Consider the following 21,345-nt stretch of genomic DNA (forward strand, 5'->3'; position numbering starts at 1 on the left):
TGAGTTTAGAGTGGTGAGCTGTGAGCCAGACAGGCTGGGACGGAGATTTCACTCCTGAGTACTGTGTCCCTCTACAGGCCAGACTACTACCTCTCTCACTGGACTACACTGCACTGACAAGTTCAAAGTAAATGGAAAGTATGAAAGGAGATACTGTACCTTTCAACTGAAATGTCAAAAGTTTGGGGTCACTTAGAAATGTCCTTGTTTTTGAATATCTACATAGGCGTACAGAGGCCCATTATCAGCAACCATCACTCCTGTGTTCCAATGGCATGTTGTGTTAGCCAATCCAAGTTTATCATTTTAAAAGGCTAATTGATCATTAGAAAACCATTTTGCAATTATGTTAGCATAGCTGAAAACTGTTGTTCTAATTAAAGAAGCAATAAAACTGGCCTCCTTTAGACTAGTTGAGTATGTGGAACATTAGTGCTGCCTTTGATACCATCGATCACCACATTCTTTTGGAGAGATTGGAAACCCAAATTGGTCTACACGGGCAAGTTCTGGCCTGGTTTAGATCTTATCTGTCGGAAAGATATCAGTTTGTCTCTGTGAATGGTTTGTCCTCTGACAAATCAACTGTACATGTCGGTGTTCCTCAAGGTTCCGTTTTAGGACCACTATTGTTTTCACTATATATTTTACCTCTTGGGGATGTCATTCGAAAACATAATGTTAACTTTCACTGCTATGCGGATGACACACAGCTGTACATTTCAATGAAACATGTATTTCAGACATAAGGAAGTGGATGGCTGAAAACTTTCTACTTTTAAACTCGGACAAAACAGAGATGCTTGTTCTAGGTCCTAAGAAACAAAGAGATCTTCTGTTGAATCTGACAATTAATCTTGATGGTTGTAAAGTCGTCTCAAATAAAACTGTGAAGGACCTCGGCATTACTCTGGACCCTGATCTCTCTTTTGACGAACATATCAAGACTGTTTCAAGGACAGCTTTTTTCCATCTAGGTAACATTGCAAAAATCTGAAATTTTCTGTCCAAAAATGATGCAGAAAAATTCATCCATGCTTTTGTTACTTCTAGGTTAGACTACTGCAATGCTCTACTTTCCGGCTACCCGGATAAAGCACTAAATGAACTTCAGTTCAGTTCAGTTTCTCCTATAGAGCTTCATTTTTATGGAATGGTCTGCCTACCCATGTGAGAGACACAGACTTGGTCTCAACCTTTAAGTCTTTACTGAAGACTCATCTCTTCAGTGGGTCATATGATTGAGTGTAGTCTGGCCCAGGAGTGTGAAGGTGAACGGAAAGGCTCTGGAGCAACGAACCGCCCTTGCTGTCTCTGCCTGGCCGGTTCCCCTCTCTCCACTGGGATTCTCTGCCTCTAACGCCATTACAGGGGCTGAGTCACTGGCTTACTGGTGCTCTTTCATGCCGTCCCTAGGAGGGGTGCGTCACTTGAGTGGGTTGAGTCACTGACGTGATCTTCCTGTCTGGATTGGCGCCCCCCCTTGGGTTGTGCCGTGGCGGAGATCTTTGTGGGGTATACTCGGCCTTGTCTCAGGATGGTAAGTTGGTGGTTGAAGATATCCCTCTAGTGGTGTGGGGGCTGTGCCTTGGCAAAGTGGGTGGGGTTATATCCTGCCTGTTTGGCCCTGTCCGGGGGCATCATCGGATGGGGCCACAGTGTCTCCTGACCCCTCCTGTCTCAGCCTCCAGTATTTATGCTGCAGTAGTTTATGTGTCGGGGGGCTAGGGTCAGTCTGTTATATCTGGAGTACTTCTCCTGTCTTATCTGGTGTCCTGTGTGAATTTAAGTATGCTCTCTCTAATTCTCTCTTTCTTTCTCTCTCTCGGAGGACCTGAGCCCTAGGACCATGCCTCAGGACGACCTGACATGATGACTCCTTGCTGTCCCCAGTCCACCTGGCCGTGCTGCTGCTCCAGTTTCAACTGTTCTGCCTGCGGCTATGGAACCCTGACCTGTTCACCGGACGTGCTACCTGTCCCAGACCTGCTGTTTTCAACTCTCTAGAGACCGCAGGAGCGGTAGAGATACTCTTAATGATCAGCTATGAAAAGCCAACTGACATTTACTCCTGAGGTGCTGACTTGCTGCACCCTCGACAACTACTGTGATTATTATTATTTAACCATGCTGGTCATTTATAAACATTTGAACATCTTGGCCATGTTCTATTATAATCTCCACCCGGCACAGCCAGAAGAGGAATGGCCACCCCTCATAGCCTGGTTCCTCTCTAGGTTTCTTCCTAGGTTTTGGCCTTTCTAGGGAGTTTTTCCTAGCCACCGTGCTTCTACACCTGCATTGCTTGCTGTTTGGGGTTTTAGGCTGGGTTTCTGTACAGCACTTTGAGATATCAGCTGATGTACGAATTTCTCCCATGGAATAGCCTTAATTTCTCAGAACAAGAATATACTGACGAGTTTCAGAAGAAAGTCCTTTGTTTCTGGACATTTTTAGCCTGTAATCAAACCCACACATGCCGATGCTCCACATACTCAACTAGTCTAAAGAAGGCCAGTTTTATTGCTTCTTTAATCAGAACAACAGTTTTCAGCTGTGCTTACATAATTGCAAAATGGTTTTCTAATGATCGATTAGTATTTTAAAATGATAAATTTGGATTAGCTAACACAACGTGCCATTGGAACACAGGAGTGATGGTTGCTGATAATGGGCCTCTGTACGCCTATGTAGATATTCCATAAAAAATCAGCCGTTTCCAGCTACAATAGTCATTTACAACATTAACAATGTCTACACTGTATTTCTGATCCATTTTATGTTATTTTAATGGACAAAAAATTGGCTTTTCTTTCAAAAACAAGGAAATGTTTAAGTGGCCCCAAACTTTTGAACAGTAGTGTATATATATATATATAAACACATACTGTATGTGTGTGTGTGTGTGTGTGTGTGTGTGTATACTATGCATATGTGTATGTGTGAGTGAGTGGAGGATGTTTTGTGTGAGTGAGTGAGTGAGTGAGTGAGTGAGTGAGTGAGTGAGTGAGTGAGTGAGTGAGTGAGTGAGTGAGTGTGTGTGTGTGAGTGAGTGAGTGTGTGTGAGTGAGTGAGTGGAGGATGTTTGTGTGTCGTACCACACTAGCCCCCATGCTGGTCTGCCCACTCCCCAGCCAGGGCATGGATGCAGAGGCTGCCATGTCTTTGGGGTTGAAGTGGGACGGGGTAGAGGAGGCCTGGGCAACGTTAGTGTGGGAAGAACGGTAGTCCACGTCATCAGAACTGAGGAGAGAAAGAAGTCCAACACAATGTGTGTGTGTGTATATGTGTGTGTGTATGTGTGTGTGTGTAACATAGTGTACTGACCTGTGTGACTCCTTGTCAAAGTCCTCTCCTATCCAGGTGTAGGGCTGAGCAGCTAACAGAGTGGACACATCAACCTCCTGCACGTCGTGAGTGGACGCCAGCACTATCTCATTGGTGTTAGCCTGGAGGGGGGAGGGAGAGAAGAAGGAGGAGGGGACGAGGGAGGGAGAGAAGAGGGAGGAGGGGACGAGGGAGGGATTGAAGAAAGGCCAGTAAATGTATACCACATCATCTGAATGAGTAGAAGAGACATTCCAACAGAAACATTTAGATGTGGTGTACTGTGTGTTAACCCCCCTAAGGCCGATGTCCACGCCCATGTGGAAATCTATTTAGCATAATACACAAATCCATCAGTTTAAGTTAGAGATATCATTTTTTTTGCATTGGATGTGTCTCAATCCACCGCATCCACCTATGTAACACTTCTGCATTTGGGGTGAAAGGTGACAGAGTTAGAGCAGTATTTGTCAGACCATGAGACATCCGAAAATCGGTATTCTCACAAAATCGTCTGGAGCGACGGAACGGTTTGGCCTAAAAATCTCTTTACGGAGGAGACTCTCCGGAACACGATGGTGCTCTCCGTTTTGCTCTACGACCCCCACAAGCGTCTTGGGACTGGTCTGAAGCCGATACTGCCGATCTGCCAACTTCTGTCTGTAGGGTCCCAACAGTTTGGGCTAAACACTGATCTGTGTAAAGGTGAGACTCTCAGGAACACGTATATATGGTATGTTCTGCTCTAGGATGTCCACAGGTCTCACAAGTCCAGTCTGAAAGTCCCCCGGTACCAGTTTAAAATCATTTATAGAAGTATATATGGAGATTGTTTAGTGACAAAAATAAGGGATTAAATCAATGTAAAAAAAGTATAAAATTAGACAGGGCTTAGACTGTTATATGTTAACTGGTGGCCTTATTGGCCAGTCTAATGGAATCCACTCTACTCATTTATCTCTATGGTGTCGAAGTCTAAAACCTGACGAACATGGCACCTGAATGTCAAACTACATACAATGGGAAAGCTTTGTGTGTGTGTGTCTTTGTGCACTGCAGATGTCTCTCACCCTGTTGATGGCGAAAGCCATGATGATGTCAGACTCCTTGTGGATGATCTTAGCATTCCTTCCTGGGTAGCCTAAGTCTCCCTCCACCTGGAACACATTATCACAGCACCCGCCATCATTTAGTACACCTGGTACATACATACTGTACACAGACACACAATATCTTAGCATACACACCTGTTACATACACACACAGCCACACGCCATCACAACACCCATACACTGACACACAGCCACACGCCATCACAACACCCATACACTGACACACAGCCACACGCCATCACAACACCCATACACTGACACACAGCCACACGCCATCACAACACCCCTACACTGACACACAGCCACACGCCATCACAACACCCATACACTGACACACAGCCACACGCCATCACAACACCCATACACTGACACACAGCCACACGCCATCACAACACCCATACACTGACACACAGCCACACGCTATCACAACACCCCTACACTGACACACAGCCACACGCCATCACAACACCCATACACTGACACACAGCCACACGCTATCACAACACCCCTACACTGACACACAGCCACACGCCATCACAACACCCATACACTGACACACAGCCACACGCCATCACAACACCCATACACTGACACACAGCCACACGCCATCACAACACCCCTACACTGACACACAGCCACACGCAGCAATGACACAGTGAGCACTCAGTGAGAACATGCAGGTTAGGTCCACGTGACACCTCTCTGTCAGAGCTGGAAGAGGAGCTGGAATAAGTCATTATTACAGAGGGGGATGATAGTATTGAGGAAGAGATGAATGGGTCCAGCAGCAGAAGAATGACAGACTTTAGGCCCAGCTATAGAAGGAATGACCAGACAGAGACAGACCGTGTGTTAGTGGGGGTAGAGACAGACCGTGTGTTAGTGGGGGTAGAGACAGACCGTGTGTTAGTGGGGGTAGAGACAGACCGTGTGTTAGTGGGGGTAGAGACAGACGTGTCAGTGTGTTAGTGGGGGTAGAGACAGACGTGTCAGTGTGTTAGTGGGGGTAGAGACAGACCGTGTGTTAGTGGGGGTAGAGACAGACGTGTCAGTGTGTTAGTGGGGGTAGAGACAGACCGTGTGTTAGTGGGGGTAGAGACAGACCGTGTGTTAGTGGGGGTAGAGACAGACCGTGTGTTAGTGGGGGTAGAGACAGACCGTGTCAGTGTGTTAGTGGGGGTAGAGACAGACCGTGTCAGTGTGTTAGTGGGGGTAGAGACAGACCGTGTCAGTGTGTTAGTGGGGGTAGAGACAGACCGTGTGTTAGTGGGGGTAGAGACAGACCGTGTTAGTGTGTTAGTGGGGGTGGGGACAGACCGTGTGTTAGTGGGGGTAGAGACAGACCGTGTTAGTGTGTTAGTGGGGGTAGAGAAAGACCGTATCAGTGTGTTAGTCGGGGTAGAGACAGACCGTGTCCGTGCGTTAGTGGGGGTGGAGACAGACCGTGTCAGTGTGTTAGTGGGGGTGGAGACAGACCGTATCAGTGTGTTAGTGGGGGTGGAGACAGACCGTGTCAGTGTGTTAGTGGGGGTAGAGACAGACCGTGTTAGTGGGGGTAGAGACAGACCGTGTTAGTGGGGGTAGAGACAGACCGTGTTAGTGGGGGTAGAGACAGACCGTGTCAGTGGGGGTAGAGACAGACCGTGTTAGCGGGGGTAGAGACAGACCGTGTCAGTGTGTTAGCGGGGGTAGAGACAGACCGTGTCAGTGTGTTAGTGGGGGTAGAGACAGACCGTATCAGTGTGTTAGTGGGGGTAGAGACAGACCGTGTCAGTGTGTTAGTGGGGGTAGAGACAGACCGTGTTAGTGGGGGTAGAGACAGACCGTGTCAGTGTGTTAGCGGGGGTAGAGACAGACCGTGTCAGTGTGTTAGTGGGGGTAGAGACAGACCGTGTGTTAGTGGGGGTAGAGACAGACCGTGTCAGTGTGTTAGTGGGGGTAGAGACAGACCGTGTCAGTGTGTTAGTGGGGGTAGAGACAGACCGTGTCAGTGTGTTAGTGGGGGTAGAGACAGTGTCAGTGTGGTGAGGTGATGAGGTAGTGGGTTAGTGACAGTGAGGTGATGTGATGAGGTAGTGGGTTAGTGACAGTGAGGTGATGTGATGAGGTAGTGGGTTAGTGACAGTGAGGTGATGTGATGAGGTAGTGGGTTAGTGACAGTGAGGTGATGTGATGAGGTAGTGGGTTAGTGACAGTGAGGTGATGTGATGAGGTAGTGGGTTAGTGACAGTGAGGTGTTGTGATGAGGTAGTGGGTTAGTGACAGTGATGAGGTAGTGGGTTAGTGACAGTGATGTGATGAGGTAGTGGGTTAGTGACAGTGATGTGATGAGGTAATGGGTTAGTGACAGACCGTGTCAGTGGGGTGAGGTGATGAGGTAGTGGGTTAGTGACAGTGAGGTGATGTGATGAGGTAGTGGGTTAGTGACAGTGATGTGATGAGGTAGTGGGTTAGTGACAGACAGTGGGGTGATGTGATGAGTGGGTTAGTGACAGTGAGGTTAGGTAGTAGGTAAGGTTGCAAAATTCTGCTAACTTTCCCCCAAATTCTTACGTTTTTCAGAAATCCTGGTCTAAGGATTACGGATTCTTCTTCCTTCCTGATTCCAGGAATCTTACAAACATGGTTTCTGGAAAACCCTAGTCGTGTTGGGTTAGTGAGTAGTAATGGTGAGGCGTAGCTCTGGAAAACCCTAGTAGTGTTGGGTTAGTGAGTAGTAATGGTGAGGTGAAGCTCTGGAAAACCCTAGTAGTGTTGGGTTAGTGAGTAGTAATGGTGAGGTGTAGCTCTGGAAAACCCTGGTAGTGTTGGGTTAGTGAGTAGTAATGGTGAGGTGAAACATGATTTCTGGAAAACCCTAGTAGTGTTGGGTTAGTGAGTAGTAATGGTGAGGTGAAGCTCTGGAAAACCCTGGTAGTGTTGGGTTAGTGAGTAGTAATGGTGAGGTGAAGCTCTGGAAAACCCTAGTAGTGTTGGGTTAGTGAGTAGTAATGGTGAGGTGTAGCTCTGGAAAACCCTGGTAGTGTTGGGTTAGTGAGTAGTAATGGTGAGGTGAAGCTCTGGAAAACCCTGGTAGTGTTGGGTTAGTGAGTAGTAATGGTGAGGTGAAGCTCTGGAAAACCCTGGTAGTGTTGGGTTAGTGAGTAGTAATGGTGAGGTGTAGCTCTGGAAAACCCTAGTAGTGTTGGGTTAGTGAGTAGTAATGGTGAGGTGAAGCTCTGGAAAACCCTAGTAGTGTTGGGTTAGTGAGTAGTAATGGTGAGGTGTAGCTCTGGAAAACCCTGGTAGTGTTGGGTTAGTGAGTAGTAATGGTGAGGTGAAACATGATTTCTGGAAAACCCTAGTAGTGTTGGGTTAGTGAGTAGTAATGGTGAGGTGAAGCTCTGGAAAACCCTGGTAGTGTTGGGTTAGTGAGTAGTAATGGTGAGGTGAAGCTCTGGAAAACCCTAGTAGTGTTGGGTTAGTGAGTAGTAATGGTGAGGTGTAGCTCTGGAAAACCCTGGTAGTGTTGGGTTAGTGAGTAGTAATGGTGAGGTGAAGCTCTGGAAAACCCTGGTAGTGTTGGGTTAGTGAGTAGTAATGGTGAGGTGAAGCTCTGGAAAACCCTGGTAGTGTTGGGTTAGTGAGTAGTAATGGTGAGGTGTAGCTCTGGAAAACCCTGGTAGTGTTGGGTTAGTGAGTAGTAATGGTGATGTATAGCTCTGGAAAACCCTGGTAGTGTTGGGTTAGTGAGTAGTAATGGTAAGGTGTAGCTCTGGAAAACCCTGGTAGTGTTGGGTTAGTGAGTAGTAATGGTGAGGTGAAGCTCTGGAAAACCCTGGTAGTGTTGGGTTAGTGAGTAGTAATGGTGAGGTGAAACATGATTTCTGGAAAACCCTAGTAGTGTTGGGTTAGTGAGTAGTAATGGTGAGGTGAAGCTCTGGAAAAACCTGGTAGTGTTGGGTTAGTGAGTAGTAATGGTGAGGTGAAGCTCTGGAAAACCCTGGTAGTGTTGGGTTAGTGAGTAGTAATGGTGAGGTGAAACATGATTTCTGGAAAACCCTAGTAGTGTTGGGTTAGTGAGTAGTAATGGTGAGGTGAAGCTCTGGAAAACCCTGGTAGTGTTGGGTTAGTGAGTAGTAATGGTGAGGTGAAACATGATTTCTGGAAAACCCTGGTAGTGTTGGGTTAGTGAGTAGTAATGGTGAGGTGTAGCTCTGGAAACCCCTGGTAGTGTTGGGTTAGTGAGTAGTAATGGTGAGGTGAAGCTCTGGAAAACCCTGGTAGTGTTGGGTTAGTGAGTAGTAATGGTGATGTATAGCTCTGGAAAACCCTAGTAGTGTTGGGTTAGTGAGTAGTAATGGTGAGGTGAAGCTCTGGAAAACCCTGGTAGTGTTGGGTTAGTGAGTAGTAATGGTGAGGTGAAACATGATTTCTGGAAAACCCTAGTAGTGTTGGGTTAGTGAGTAGTAATGGTGAGGTGTAGCTCTGGAAAACCCTGGTAGTGTTGGGTTAGTGAGTAGTAATGGTGAGGTGAAGCTCTGGAAAACCCTGGTAGTGTTGGGTTAGTGAGTAGTAATGGTGAGGTGAAGCTCTGGAAAACCCTGGTAGTGTTGGGTTAGTGAGTAGTAATGGTGAGGTGTAGCTCTGGAAAACCCTGGTAGTGTTGGGTTAGTGAGTAGTAATGGTGATGTATAGCTCTGGAAAACCCTGGTAGTGTTGGGTTAGTGAGTAGTAATGGTGAGGTGTAGCTCTGGAAAACCCTGGTAGTGTTGGGTTAGTGAGTAGTAATGGTGAGGTGAAGCTCTGGAAAACCCTGGTAGTGTTGGGTTAGTGAGTAGTAATGGTGAGGTGAAACATGATTTCTGGAAAACCCTAGTAGTGTTGGGTTAGTGAGTAGTAATGGTGAGGTGAAGCTCTGGAAAACCCTGGTAGTGTTGGGTTAGTGAGTAGTAATGGTGAGGTGAAGCTCTGGAAAACCCTGGTAGTGTTGGGTTAGTGAGTAGTAATGGTGAGGTGAAACATGATTTCTGGAAAACCCTAGTAGTGTTGGGTTAGTGAGTAGTAATGGTGAGGTGAAGCTCTGGAAAACCCTGGTAGTGTTGGGTTAGTGAGTAGTAATGGTGAGGTGAAACATGATTTCTGGAAAACCCTGGTAGTGTTGGGTTAGTGAGTAGTAATGGTGAGGTGTAGCTCTGGAAACCCCTGGTAGTGTTGGGTTAGTGAGTAGTAATGGTGAGGTGAAGCTCTGGAAAACCCTGGTAGTGTTGGGTTAGTGAGTAGTAATGGTGATGTATAGCTCTGGAAAACCCTAGTAGTGTTGGGTTAGTGAGTAGTAATGGTGAGGTGTAGCTCTGGAAAACCCTGGTAGTGTTGGGTTAGTGAGTAGTAATGGTGAGGTGAAGCTCTGGAAAACCCTGGTAGTGTTGGGTTAGTGAGTAGTAATGGTGAGGTGAAACATGATTTCTGGAAAACCCTAGTAGTGTTGGGTTAGTGAGTAGTAATGGTGAGGTGAAGCTCTGGAAAAACCTGGTAGTGTTGGGTTAGTGAGTAGTAATGGTGAGGTGAAGCTCTGGAAAACCCTGGTAGTGTTGGGTTAGTGAGTAGTAATGGTGAGGTGAAACATGATTTCTGGAAAACCCTAGTAGTGTTGGGTTAGTGAGTAGTAATGGTGAGGTGAAGCTCTGGAAAACCCTGGTAGTGTTGGGTTAGTGAGTAGTAATGGTGAGGTGAAACATGATTTCTGGAAAACCCTGGTAGTGTTGGGTTAGTGAGTAGTAATGGTGAGGTGTAGCTCTGGAAAACCCTGGTAGTGTTGGGTTAGTGAGTAGTAATGGTGAGGTGTAGCTCTGGAAACCCCTGGTAGTGTTGGGTTAGTGAGTAGTAATGGTGAGGTGAAGCTCTGGAAAACCCTGGTAGTGTTGGGTTAGTGAGTAGTAATGGTGATGTATAGCTCTGGAAAACCCTAGTAGTGTTGGGTTAGTGAGTAGTAATGGTGAGGTGTAGCTCTGGAAAACCCTAGTAGTGTTGGGTTAGTGAGTAGTAATGGTGAGGTGTAGCTCTGGAAAACCCTGGTAGTGTTGGGTTAGTGAGTAGTAATGGTGAGGTGAAGCATGCCAAGCGGTGATTAGGAGACTTTCACAGCCCTGAGCAGGTACCAGTTCATACTGTACAGACAGACACCTTGATACTACCTTGTTGGACCTGAGAGCTCCAGATACACAGTTTGGGCTGAGGAGATCCATATAGCCTTCAACACACTACACAACACACAACACACACATGCACAAAACAAACAAAACAGAAAATGAAGAAAACAAAAATGAAAGGGTTGTCTGGATGGTAGATACACGCAGCCACACACACAGTCAGTGTGTCAATACGTGGATGAGGCAAAGGCTTCTCCCAACCCAAACAATGTCCTATCACATGGTAACAGAGTGGAGTGCTGGGGAGACAGGAGACGTCTCTCTCAATGCAATGACAGTGGGTGGAGGGGAGGGTGGGGCACGGTCTCAACACCAAAGTCTAAATAAACACACCTTAAAGAGTCTAGTTCCTGGAAGTCAGCTATAAGGTTCCTCTCCAGTTTGGAATCACATCTTTACCTTTCTACTCAAATCTCAACAAAGCAGGATCTATGTATGTGGTTAGAATTTAGTTTAGAAAGGAGATGCTCCATATAAGATGTCTGTCTGTGTTAGTGGATGTCTGCAGACATGATAATGAACAGTTTAATAATAATAATACTAATAATAGAGGTGATGATAGTAGTAGTGATGGTGTGCAGACATCACAGAATTCTCTGTTCTTGATTACACAATACAAGGCCGTCAAAACCATAATAATAACAACAGAAGTGTGTGTGTGTGTGTGTGTGTGTGTGTGTGTGTGTGTGTGTGTGTGTGTGTGTGTGTGTGTGTGTGTGTGTGTGTGTGTGTGTGTGTGTGTGATATACACTACTCTTCAGAAGTTAAATTAACTGGGCCATAATGTACAAAATAAATTATGGACCTTACTCAAAATACAGGATATATAAAATATAAATCAATACAATTTGGGGTTTGAAGAACTATTGTTGTGAAGATGATTCTAAGGACACATCCAGACAGATGATCTGTCTGACATGGTGCATGTTGTAGGAGAGGCTGTACTGGAGGAGGTAACACTATGTAAAACCTGTTTCTCACTAGTTACCTGCTATGTACTCATTAACACGTTAGGTGATATAATGACACCTTTCTGAATACACTTAATTAATCATTAACAAGTTAGGTGCTATAATGACACCTTTCTGAATCCACCTTGAAACATATAATGACAATTTGACTTGTTTAATGTGTAAGTAATAACCAGGTAAATGAAGGACGCCTGATGTATGAGACCAGACATGCTGTAGGGGAAGTGGAGGGACAGACAGACACAGATTGTACCAGGGGTCCAGTTTAGCTCGTTACCTCGCTCTGCTTCCTCTTCTTAGTGAAGATATAGCGAATCAGAGTCTCCTGAAGAACTTCCTGTTTCACCAGGTAGTGCCAGAGACGCCTCGCAGGAAACGAAATGTGGTTCTTATTCCTGGAACACGAGACACACACACAGAAACATGTGAGAACATGTGTGTGTGTGTGTAGTCTATGTTCTGTGTGTGTGTGTGTGTGTGTGTGTGTGTAGTCTATGTTCTGTGTGTGTGTGTGTGTGTGTGTGTGTGTGTGTGTGTGTAGTCTATGTTCTGTGTGTGTGTGTGTAGTCTATGTTCTGTGTGTGTGTGTGTGTAGTCTATGTTCTGCATGTGTGTGTAGTCTATGTTCTGTGTGTGTGTAGTCTATGTATCTGTATAGTCTATGTATCTGTGTAGTCTATGTATCTGTGTAGTCTATGTATCTGTGTAGTCTATGTATCTGTGTAGTCTATGTATCTGTGTAGTCTATGTATCTGTGTAGTCTATGTATCTGTGTGTGTGAATAATACCCACTTGAAAGGTGTGTTGTCAGGCTCCAGCATGGCCTTGTGTCTCAGTATGGCGGGCCCCCCTCCTGTGCTGAGGTCAGTGGGGTAGGTGTTGATGTAGTTGGGAGGAGGACCATCAAACTTGTTCATCCTCTCCTGGAGTATGGTCTCCCAGTTCTCTAGTGTCTTCAGCACAGCATTCCCCAGAGGAGACGTCACCGGCAGGTCTGATGGAGGGAGGAGAGGACGATAACAGAAAGAAAAACTGTTTTGGTTGCGCCGCTCTAGAGTGAGTGAGAGAGTGAGAGAAAGAGTGAGAGAAAGAGTGAGAGAGTGAGTGAGTGAGTGAGTGAGTGAGTGAGTGAGTGAGTGAGTGAGTGAGTGAGTGAGTGAGTGAGTGAGTGAGTGTGATGAATATTTTCCCGGTATATTACAATTGTTCCATCCACAGAATAATTCACTTTTCTCCCGGGATACCCGGAATATCCCGCCAAAACTGGAAGTGTCATTCAAAAGCATTATAAAGTATAGAAATAGGCCTGTCTGGATGTGATTAGAGCTTTGATCCAAAATTAAACTCTGATGCTACCTGAGCCTGACGAGCCCTACATTAAAGACATTTACTGAGCCCTACATTAAAGACATTTACTGAGCCCTACATTAAATACATTTACTGAGCCCAACATTAAAGACATTTACTGAGCCCAACATTAAAGACATTTACTGAGCCCAACATTAAAGACATTTACTGAGCCCAACATTAAAGACATTTACTGAGCCCTACATTAAAGACATTTACTGAGCCCTACATTAAAGACATTTACTGAGCCCTACATTAAAGACATTTACTGAGCCCTACATTAAAGACATTTACTGAGCCCTACATTAAAGACATTTACTGAGCCCTACATTAAAGACATTTACTGAGCCCTACATAAAAGACATTTACTGAGCCCTACATAAAAGACATTTACTGAGCCCTACATAAAATACATTTATTGAGCCCAAGCCCAAAAAAGCCCAAATGATGGTCCCCTTATCCAATACATATATGATATAGTCTACTGCACATTACACACGACAGAAAAACATAAAAGCCCATAGATGTAGCTAGTTATATGCTCTCTTGGCTAAATAAATGAAACTAGCTCCAGTAGGCTAATATTTTTGAGTGTGAACTGTATTACTGTACTGTATTATACTGTATTATATGGACTGGAATTAGGATAGAAATGATAAAGCAGGGAGACATCATGTGATTCTAGTGCAGCACATGCAGCCTACAAAGTTACAAGTACAGGCTAGCAAATTAGATTTTAATTCTGAAATTGAATAGGGCATATTTGTATAATTAGTCGGCTGACCTTTCATAATATTTCCTCTAATGTTATTAGCCTACCTCCTCTTCCTCGATTGTTGCTTCAATCCTTCCTCTCTTTCAACAGTTAAATGAAATACGTTTTGTTGTCCTTATCTTCATCATTCTAAAGACATCATTGAATAATATAGGACCAGAATTAGATGCAGGAGGCTTTCATTTCTCTTCAGGAAGATTGAATGGTTATGGGTCTGAATAAATAACTGCTATAACCCACCGCCATCATGAGTTCACTCTTCTTTCAAACTACCTGTGAGTTCTATTGGCTGCTGTATTTAACATTCAGCAAACAAGAGTTAGCGTCCCTCTTCTAACAGTCTATTGGTATAAGAAATGCTAAAATATAATAATGTCCAGCAAACTATCTAGTGTAGCTTTTCCTGCATGGGACTCCAAGAGCTGAGGAGCGTTATTTAAGGAGAGGCCAGCGGAGCACAGGTGTGTGAGTATTGAGCAAGAGACGAGAGGCTATAAATTACAAGCTTATTATGCATAACCCATCATTCATTAGCTAAATATAAGACTAATACCGCATTGAATGTATTACCTGAAAGAGGTAGGCTAGGACATCTATATACAGGGCTATATATCAATCTAGAACAGGATGATCTATTTTGGATGCAATTTGAATGGAGTTGATGGAGAGAGAGAAAGACTGAGTGCTCGGTCACGCATGCACTGATTTAAAGCAATGATATTCGAGTGACAGACTGTTTTAAAACTCTGCAGCTACAATAAAAAATATATATCTTTACAATTAAGAAATAAGGTGACCCCTGAAAGCCAGATGGAGTTGTGTATATTAGACAACACTTGGTTTTATATTACTGTAATATAGACTATGCTGCAGAAAATACAGGCCTTCCTGTCACAAGAAAACAAGTTACCATGAGATGATAAGTCTACATGCATTATGAACTGTGCTCCACCCTGACGGGCTCTCTGTCCCCACCCTGAGACGGGCTCTCTGTCCCCACCCTGAGACGGGCTCTCTGTCCCCACCCTGAGACGGGCTCTCTGTCCCCACCCTGAGACGGGCCGTCTGTCCCCGCCCTGAGACGGGCCGTCTGTCCCCGCCCTGAGACGGGCCGTCTGTCCCCGCCCTGAGACGGGCCGTCTGTCCCCGCCCTGAGACGGGCCGTCTGTCCCCACCCTGAGACGGGCCGTCTGTCCCCACCCTGAGACGGGCCGTCTGTCCCCACCCTGAGACGGGCCGTCTGTCCCCACCCTGAGACGGGCCGTCTGTCCCCACCCTGAGACGGGCTGTCTGTCCCCACCCTGAGTGTTGATGATTCATTATGCAGAGGCCGTAGAGAAGACAGATTTAGACATCACATATAATTTAACATTTCCATTTCACTCCTTGCTGTTCATATAAATAATTTATTATCATTTACCGGTTTCTCGCAGTTATTTATCCCGGGAAATGGGGTGGTTTTGGGCAGTAAATCCCGGTAAACGGTTTCCTGCCATTCAACCCTAGTGTGTGGGTGTGTGTGTACCTGTGAAGTCCAGTCCAGTGAGAGGGAGGAAGGTCTTGACGTTATGTAGAGCCAGTTTCACCATGACCAGACGGATCAGAGACCAACTACACACAGAGACAGAGAGAGGAGAGAGGAGAGAGAGGAGGGAGAGAGAGGAGAGAGAGGAGGGAGAGAGAGATGAGAGAAGCGAGAGCGGGGAGAGAGAGAGGAGAGAAGCGAGAGAGGAGAGAGAGGAGAGAAGGAGAGAGGAGAGAGAGGAGAGAAGCGAGAGAGGAGAGAGAAGCGAGAGGAGAGAGGGGAGAGAGAGGAGAGAGGGGAGAGAGGGGAGAGAGAGGAGAGAGGGGAGAGAGAGGAGAGAGGGGAGAGAGGGGAGAGAGAGGAGAGAGAGAGGAGAGAGGGGAGAGAGAGGAGAGAGGGGAGAGAGAGGAGAGAGAGGAGAGAGGGGAGAGAGAGGAGAGAGAGAGAGGAGAGAGAGGAGGGAGAGAGAGAGAGGAGATAGAAGTGAGAGAGGGGAGAGAGAGGAGAGAGAGAGAGCATACCATGACATTACAGGTAACATGGCAGGGTGTTGAATCTTAGTAGAAAATACTCTGAACAATCAGTGTACCACGGCCCAACACAAAGGGCTGTCCAGAGCTGAACTCTACTTAGATGTCAAATGGGAAAAGGCACAACAATGACACACCTGTATGAGTTGGGGTCAGAGTGTTCAGTCATCTGTGTGTCAGAGAGGAAGGCATCATCATCATCGTCGTCGTCATCCTCCTCTCCGCTCTCATCTGAGTCGTACAGAGCTCCACTGTCTGACAGGGGCAGGAAGGGCTGGGGGGAGGAGGAGAGAGAGGAGAGCTTATTTGTTTGTGTCTATTTTGATGTTTTAATGACTGTATGTACCAACAAATGGTTTGTCAGTGAGCGTATGTATACAGTGATGTTGTGCGGAGCAGCATCACGCCTTACTTTGGCCACAAAGTAGTCCCACATGCTGAGCTCTGGAGGAATGAACTTCTCCCTGTAGGCGGGTCTCTCTGCAGGGACGGGAGGGGGGGTGGCAGGGACCTCCTTTACTGGACGACCAGGAACCAGCATCCTCATATTAAACCTTCGTCTGAGTCTGTCCACATCCTCTGCCAGGGGAGGGGCTGGCACGGCTAGGCAAGGCAAGGGGATGGTGGGTGTGGGAGAGAGATTGTTAATACATATGTTTTTTATTATAGAAACATTTTTACATGACTGCTGACTTGTAAGAGATGAAGAGGAGTTGATCACTCATCATCGTCTTCATCACCTAGTAGAGCTCAGGAGAGGTTTGGGGGTACAGGAGGAAGGCACAGCACCAGGGTTTAGGCTCAATTCCATTTCAATTCAGGAAACAAACTGAATTGATTGAACTGATTATTGACTCCAGCAACCCTGCACAGCATCTGTGTTAGTGTCAGGGCCCAGCGTCTTCCTGGTCAGGTCACATGGTTATGGTCAACCCTGCACAGCATCTGTGTTAGTGTCAGGGCCCAGCGTCTTCCTGGTCAGGTCACATGGTTATGGTCAACCCTGCACAGCATCTGTGTTAGTGTTAGGGCCCAGCGTCTTCCTGGTCAGGTCACATGGTTATGGTCAACTCTGGGCTCAAGACATGGAGACACAGAAACACAGAGAGGAGAGCGGACACGACACACAGGACACACGCGTTTTTACACAAACCTGGACCGTTATCCTGGGTGACTATCTCTGGAACCACTGAGACGAGAGACAAACGAAGACAACAGCGTAAGACGTACACAAGACACAGACAACACACACACGTACAACACACACACACACACGTCAGACTACGAGACAATACAGTCAAGGTGATCACAATAACTCATAATACTATATCATGATGAGACAAGACAAGGAGAATGGTTATGAATGGTTATATGGCCAGAGGTTTCAAATAATATTCTAATCAACGTCTGTCTGCTGGTTGAAAGGCTTCTGAGTCCTTGAGTGTAATCTGCATGGCTTGTGACCTGGTATAAAACAGAGAGAGACCAAGGACCCTTATATCTCAGCTCTCCAGAGGGGGGGGGGGGTGTGTGTGTGTGTGTGTGTGTGTGTGTGTGTGTGTGTGTGTGTGTGTGTGTGTGTGTGTGTGTGTGTGTGTGTGTGTGTGTGTGTGTGTGTGTGTGTGTGTGTGTGTGTGGGGCAGACAAGGTAACAGTACTTTTTACAGAGCTGATTCTTATCGACTACTTGGTATTTTGAAATAAAGCATTCTTCTCTCAACTCTTCTCCTCACACCTTCTCTCCCCTCCTCTCCTTTCCGCTGTTCTCTCCTCTCCACATCCTCTTCCAGCCTCTTTTCCTCCTCTCCTCTCCTTTCCTGTTCTCTCCTCTCCACATCCTCTTCCAGCCTCTTTTCCTCCCCTCCTCTCCTTTCCTGTTCTCTCCTCTCCACATCCTCTTCCAGCCTCTTTTCCTCCCCTCCTCTCCTTTCCGCTGTTCTCTCCTCTCCACATCCTCCCCCACCAGCCTCTTTTCCTCCTCTCCTCTCCTTTCCGCTGTTCTCTCCTCTCCACATCCTCCCCCACCAGCCTCTTTTCCTCCTCTCCTCTCCTTTCCGCTGTTCTCTCCTCTCCACATCCTCCCCCACCAGCCTCTTTTCCTCCTCTCCTCTCCTCTCCTTTCCGCTGTTCTCTCCTCTCCACATCCTCCCCCACCAGTCTCTTTTCCCCCTCTCCTTTCCGCTGTTCTCTCCTCTCCACATCCTCCCCCACCAGTCTCTTTTCCTCCTCTCCTTTCCGCTGTTCTCTCCTCTCCACATCTTCCCCCACCAGTCTCTTTTCCTCCTCTCCTCTCCTTTCCGCTGTTCTCTCCTCTCCACATCCTCTTCCAGCCTCTTTTCCTCTCCCCACTTCTCCCCCTTTCACCCACATCCTGAAAGAACACTTGACTTCAAAGAAAAGTTATCAAGTCTAAATGTGAACACAAAAGCATATCGATTTATTTGACACAATCTGCTAATAATGTCTGATCACTAAAGGTTGTTTCCAAAACAGTATTCAGAAGAACTAGTTTGTCTACCATCACATCTAATAAGTAATAATAAATATGTTGAATTACAGTTGTGTTTCTTTCATCAATACCACAATCACATGCTAGTAACTAACATACTAATGGAGGAACAACACGGTTACTACAGTACACCATCACGGATACTACTGATTCCCACTAGATCACCCAGGCAGTGGAGGCTGGTGAGGGGAGGATGGCTCATAATAATGGAGGAACAACACGGTTACTACAGTACACCATCACGGATACTACTGATTCCCACTAGATCACCCAGGCAGTGGAGGCTGGTGAGGGGAGGATGGCTCATAATAATGGAGGAACAACACGGTTACTACAGTACACCATCACGGATACTACTGATTCCCACTAGATCACCCAGGCAGTGGAGGCTGGTGAGGGGAGGATGGCTCATAATAATGGAGGAACAACACGGTTACTACAGTACACCATCACGGATACTACTGATTCCCACTAGATCACCCAGGCAGTGGAGGCTGGTGAGGGGAGGATGGCTCATAATAATGGAGGAACAACACGGTTACTACAGTACACCATCACGGATACTACTGATCCCCACTAGATCACCCAGGCAGTGGAGGCTGGTGAGGGGAGGATGGCTCATAATAATGGAGGAACAACACGGTTACTACAGTACACCATCACGGATACTACTGATCCCCACTAGATCACCCAGGCAGTGGAGGCTGGTGAGGGGAGGACGGCTCATAATAATGGCTGGAATGGAAATAATGGAATAGAATCAAACACATGGAAACCATTCATTCCGTTCCAGACATTACTATACAGCCCAGTTAGTGTTTAAAAAAAATATATATATATTTTACCTTTATTTAACTAGGCAAGTCAGTTTAAGAACAAATTCTTATTTTCAATGACGGCCTAGGAACAGTGGGGTAACTGCCTGTTCATGGGCAGAACAACAGATTTGTACCTTGTCAGCTCGGGGATTTGAACTTGCAACCTTTCGGTTACTAGTCCAACGCTCTAACCACTAGGCTACCCTGCCGCCCCGTGTTCCTGGTTTACCCTTAGTGAAGGCAGACCTATAGCCCAGTTAGTGTACCTGGTTTACCCTTAGTGAAGGCAGACCTATAGCCCAGTTAGTGTACCTGGTTTACCCTTAGTGAAGGCAGACCTATAGCCCAGTTAGTGTACCTGGTTTACCCTTAGTGAAGGCAGACCTATAGCCCAGTTAGTGTTCCTGGTTTACCCTTAGTGAAGGCAGACCTATAGCCCAGTTAGTGTACCTGGTTTACCCTTAGTGAAGGCAGACCTATAGCCCAGTTAGTGTACCTGGTTTACCCTTAGTGAAGGCAGACCTATAGCCCAGTTAGTGTACCTGGTTTACCCTTAGTGAAGGCAGACCTATAGCCCAGTTAGTGTACCTGGTTTACCCTTAGTGAAGGCAGACCTATAGCCCAGTTAGTGTACCTGGTTTACCCTTAGTGAAGGCAGACCTATAGCCCAGTTAGTGTACCTGGTTTACCCTTAGTGAAGGCAGACCTATAGCCCAGTTAGTGTACCTGGTTTACCCTTAGTGAAGGCAGACCTATAGCCCAGTTAGTGTACCTGGTTTACCCTTAGTGAAGGCAGACCTATAGCCCAGTTAGTGTACCTGGTTTACCCTTAGTGAAGGCAGACCTATAGCCCAGTTAGTGTACCTGGTTTACCCTTAGTGAAGGCAGACCTATAGCCCAGTGAGTGTACCTGGTTTACCCTTAGTGAAGGCAGACCTATAGCACAGTGAGTGTACCTGGTTTACCCTTAGTGAAGGCAGACCTATAGCCCAGTGAGTGTACCTGGTTTACCCTTAGTGAAGGCAGACCTATAGCACAGTTAGTGTACCTGGTTTACCCTTAGTGAAGGCAGACCTATAGCCCAGTTAGTGTACCTGGTTTACCCTTAGTGAAGGCAGACCTATAGCCCAGTGAGTGTACCTGGTTTACCCTTAGTGAAGGCAGACCTATAGCCCAGTGAGTGTACCTGGTTTACCCTTAGTGAAGGCAGACCTATAGCACAGTGAGTGTACCTGGTTTACCCTTAGTGAAGGCAGACCTATAGCCCAGTTAGTGTACCTGGTTTACCCTTAGTGAAGGCAGACCTATAGCCCAGTTAGTGTACCTGGTTTACCCTTAGTGAAGGCAGACCTATAGCACAGTTAGTGTACCTGGTTTACCCTTAGTGAAGGCAGACCTATAGCCCAGTTAGTGTACCTGGTTTACCCTTAGTGAAGGCAGACCTATAGCCCAGTTAGTGTTCCTGGTTTACCCTTAGTGAAGGCAGACCTATAGCACAGTGAGTGTACCTGGTTTACCCTTAGTGAAGGCAGACCTATAGCCCAGTTAGTGTTCCTGGTTTACCCTTAGTAAAGGCAGACCTATAGCCCAGTTAGTGTACCTGGTTTACCCTTAGTGAAGGCAGACCTATAGCACAGTGAGTGTACCTGGTTTACCCTTAGTGAAGGCAGACCTATAGCCCAGTTAGTGTACCTGGTTTACCCTTAGTAAAGGCAGACCTATAGCACAGTGAGTGTACCTGGTTTACCCTTAGTGAAGGCAGACCTATAGCCCAGTTAGTGTACCTGGTTTACCCTTAGTGAAGGCAGACCTATAGCCCAGTTAGTGTACCTGGTTTACCCTTAGTGAAGGCAGACCTATAGCACAGTTAGTGTACCTGGTTTACCCTTAGTGAAGGCAGACCTATAGCCCAGTTAGTGTACCTGGTTTACCCTTAGTGAAGGCAGACCTATAGCCCAGTTAGTGTTCCTGGTTTACCCTTAGTGAAGGCAGACCTATAGCACAGTGAGTGTACCTGGTTTACCCTTAGTGAAGGCAGACCTATAGCCCAGTTAGTGTTCCTGGTTTACCCTTAGTAAAGGCAGACCTATAGCCCAGTTAGTGTACCTGGTTTACCCTTAGTGAAGGCAGACCTATAGCACAGTTAGTGTACCTGGTTTACCCTTAGTGAAGGCAGACCTATAGCACAGTGAGTGTACCTGGTTTACCCTTAGTGAAGGCAGACCTATAGCCCAGTTAGTGTT

The 21,345-nt window shown here is 46.4% G+C and overlaps 1 protein-coding gene across 1 annotated transcript in view; it reads right to left on the minus strand.

The window, feature by feature from the left end:
* Positions 1-21,345, minus strand: part of LOC120052951 (dmX-like protein 2) — an 88,735-nt gene that overhangs the window by 8,162 nt on the left and 59,228 nt on the right. Inside the window, exons 38-46 of the mRNA XM_039000197.1 lie at positions 16,188-16,378; positions 15,913-16,049; positions 15,246-15,331; positions 12,391-12,592; positions 11,876-11,993; positions 10,613-10,678; positions 4,398-4,484; positions 3,328-3,449; positions 3,099-3,243 (exon numbers count right to left, since the gene is read on the minus strand). Of these exons, the coding sequence (XP_038856125.1) occupies positions 3,099-3,243; positions 3,328-3,449; positions 4,398-4,484; positions 10,613-10,678; positions 11,876-11,993; positions 12,391-12,592; positions 15,246-15,331; positions 15,913-16,049; positions 16,188-16,378 (1,154 nt within the window). The remainder of the gene's footprint in view (positions 1-3,098; positions 3,244-3,327; positions 3,450-4,397; positions 4,485-10,612; positions 10,679-11,875; positions 11,994-12,390; positions 12,593-15,245; positions 15,332-15,912; positions 16,050-16,187; positions 16,379-21,345) is intronic.

The sequence above is a fragment of the Salvelinus namaycush genome, chromosome 1, assembly GCF_016432855.1.
Source record: "Salvelinus namaycush isolate Seneca chromosome 1, SaNama_1.0, whole genome shotgun sequence".
NCBI lineage: Eukaryota > Metazoa > Chordata > Actinopteri > Salmoniformes > Salmonidae > Salvelinus > Salvelinus namaycush.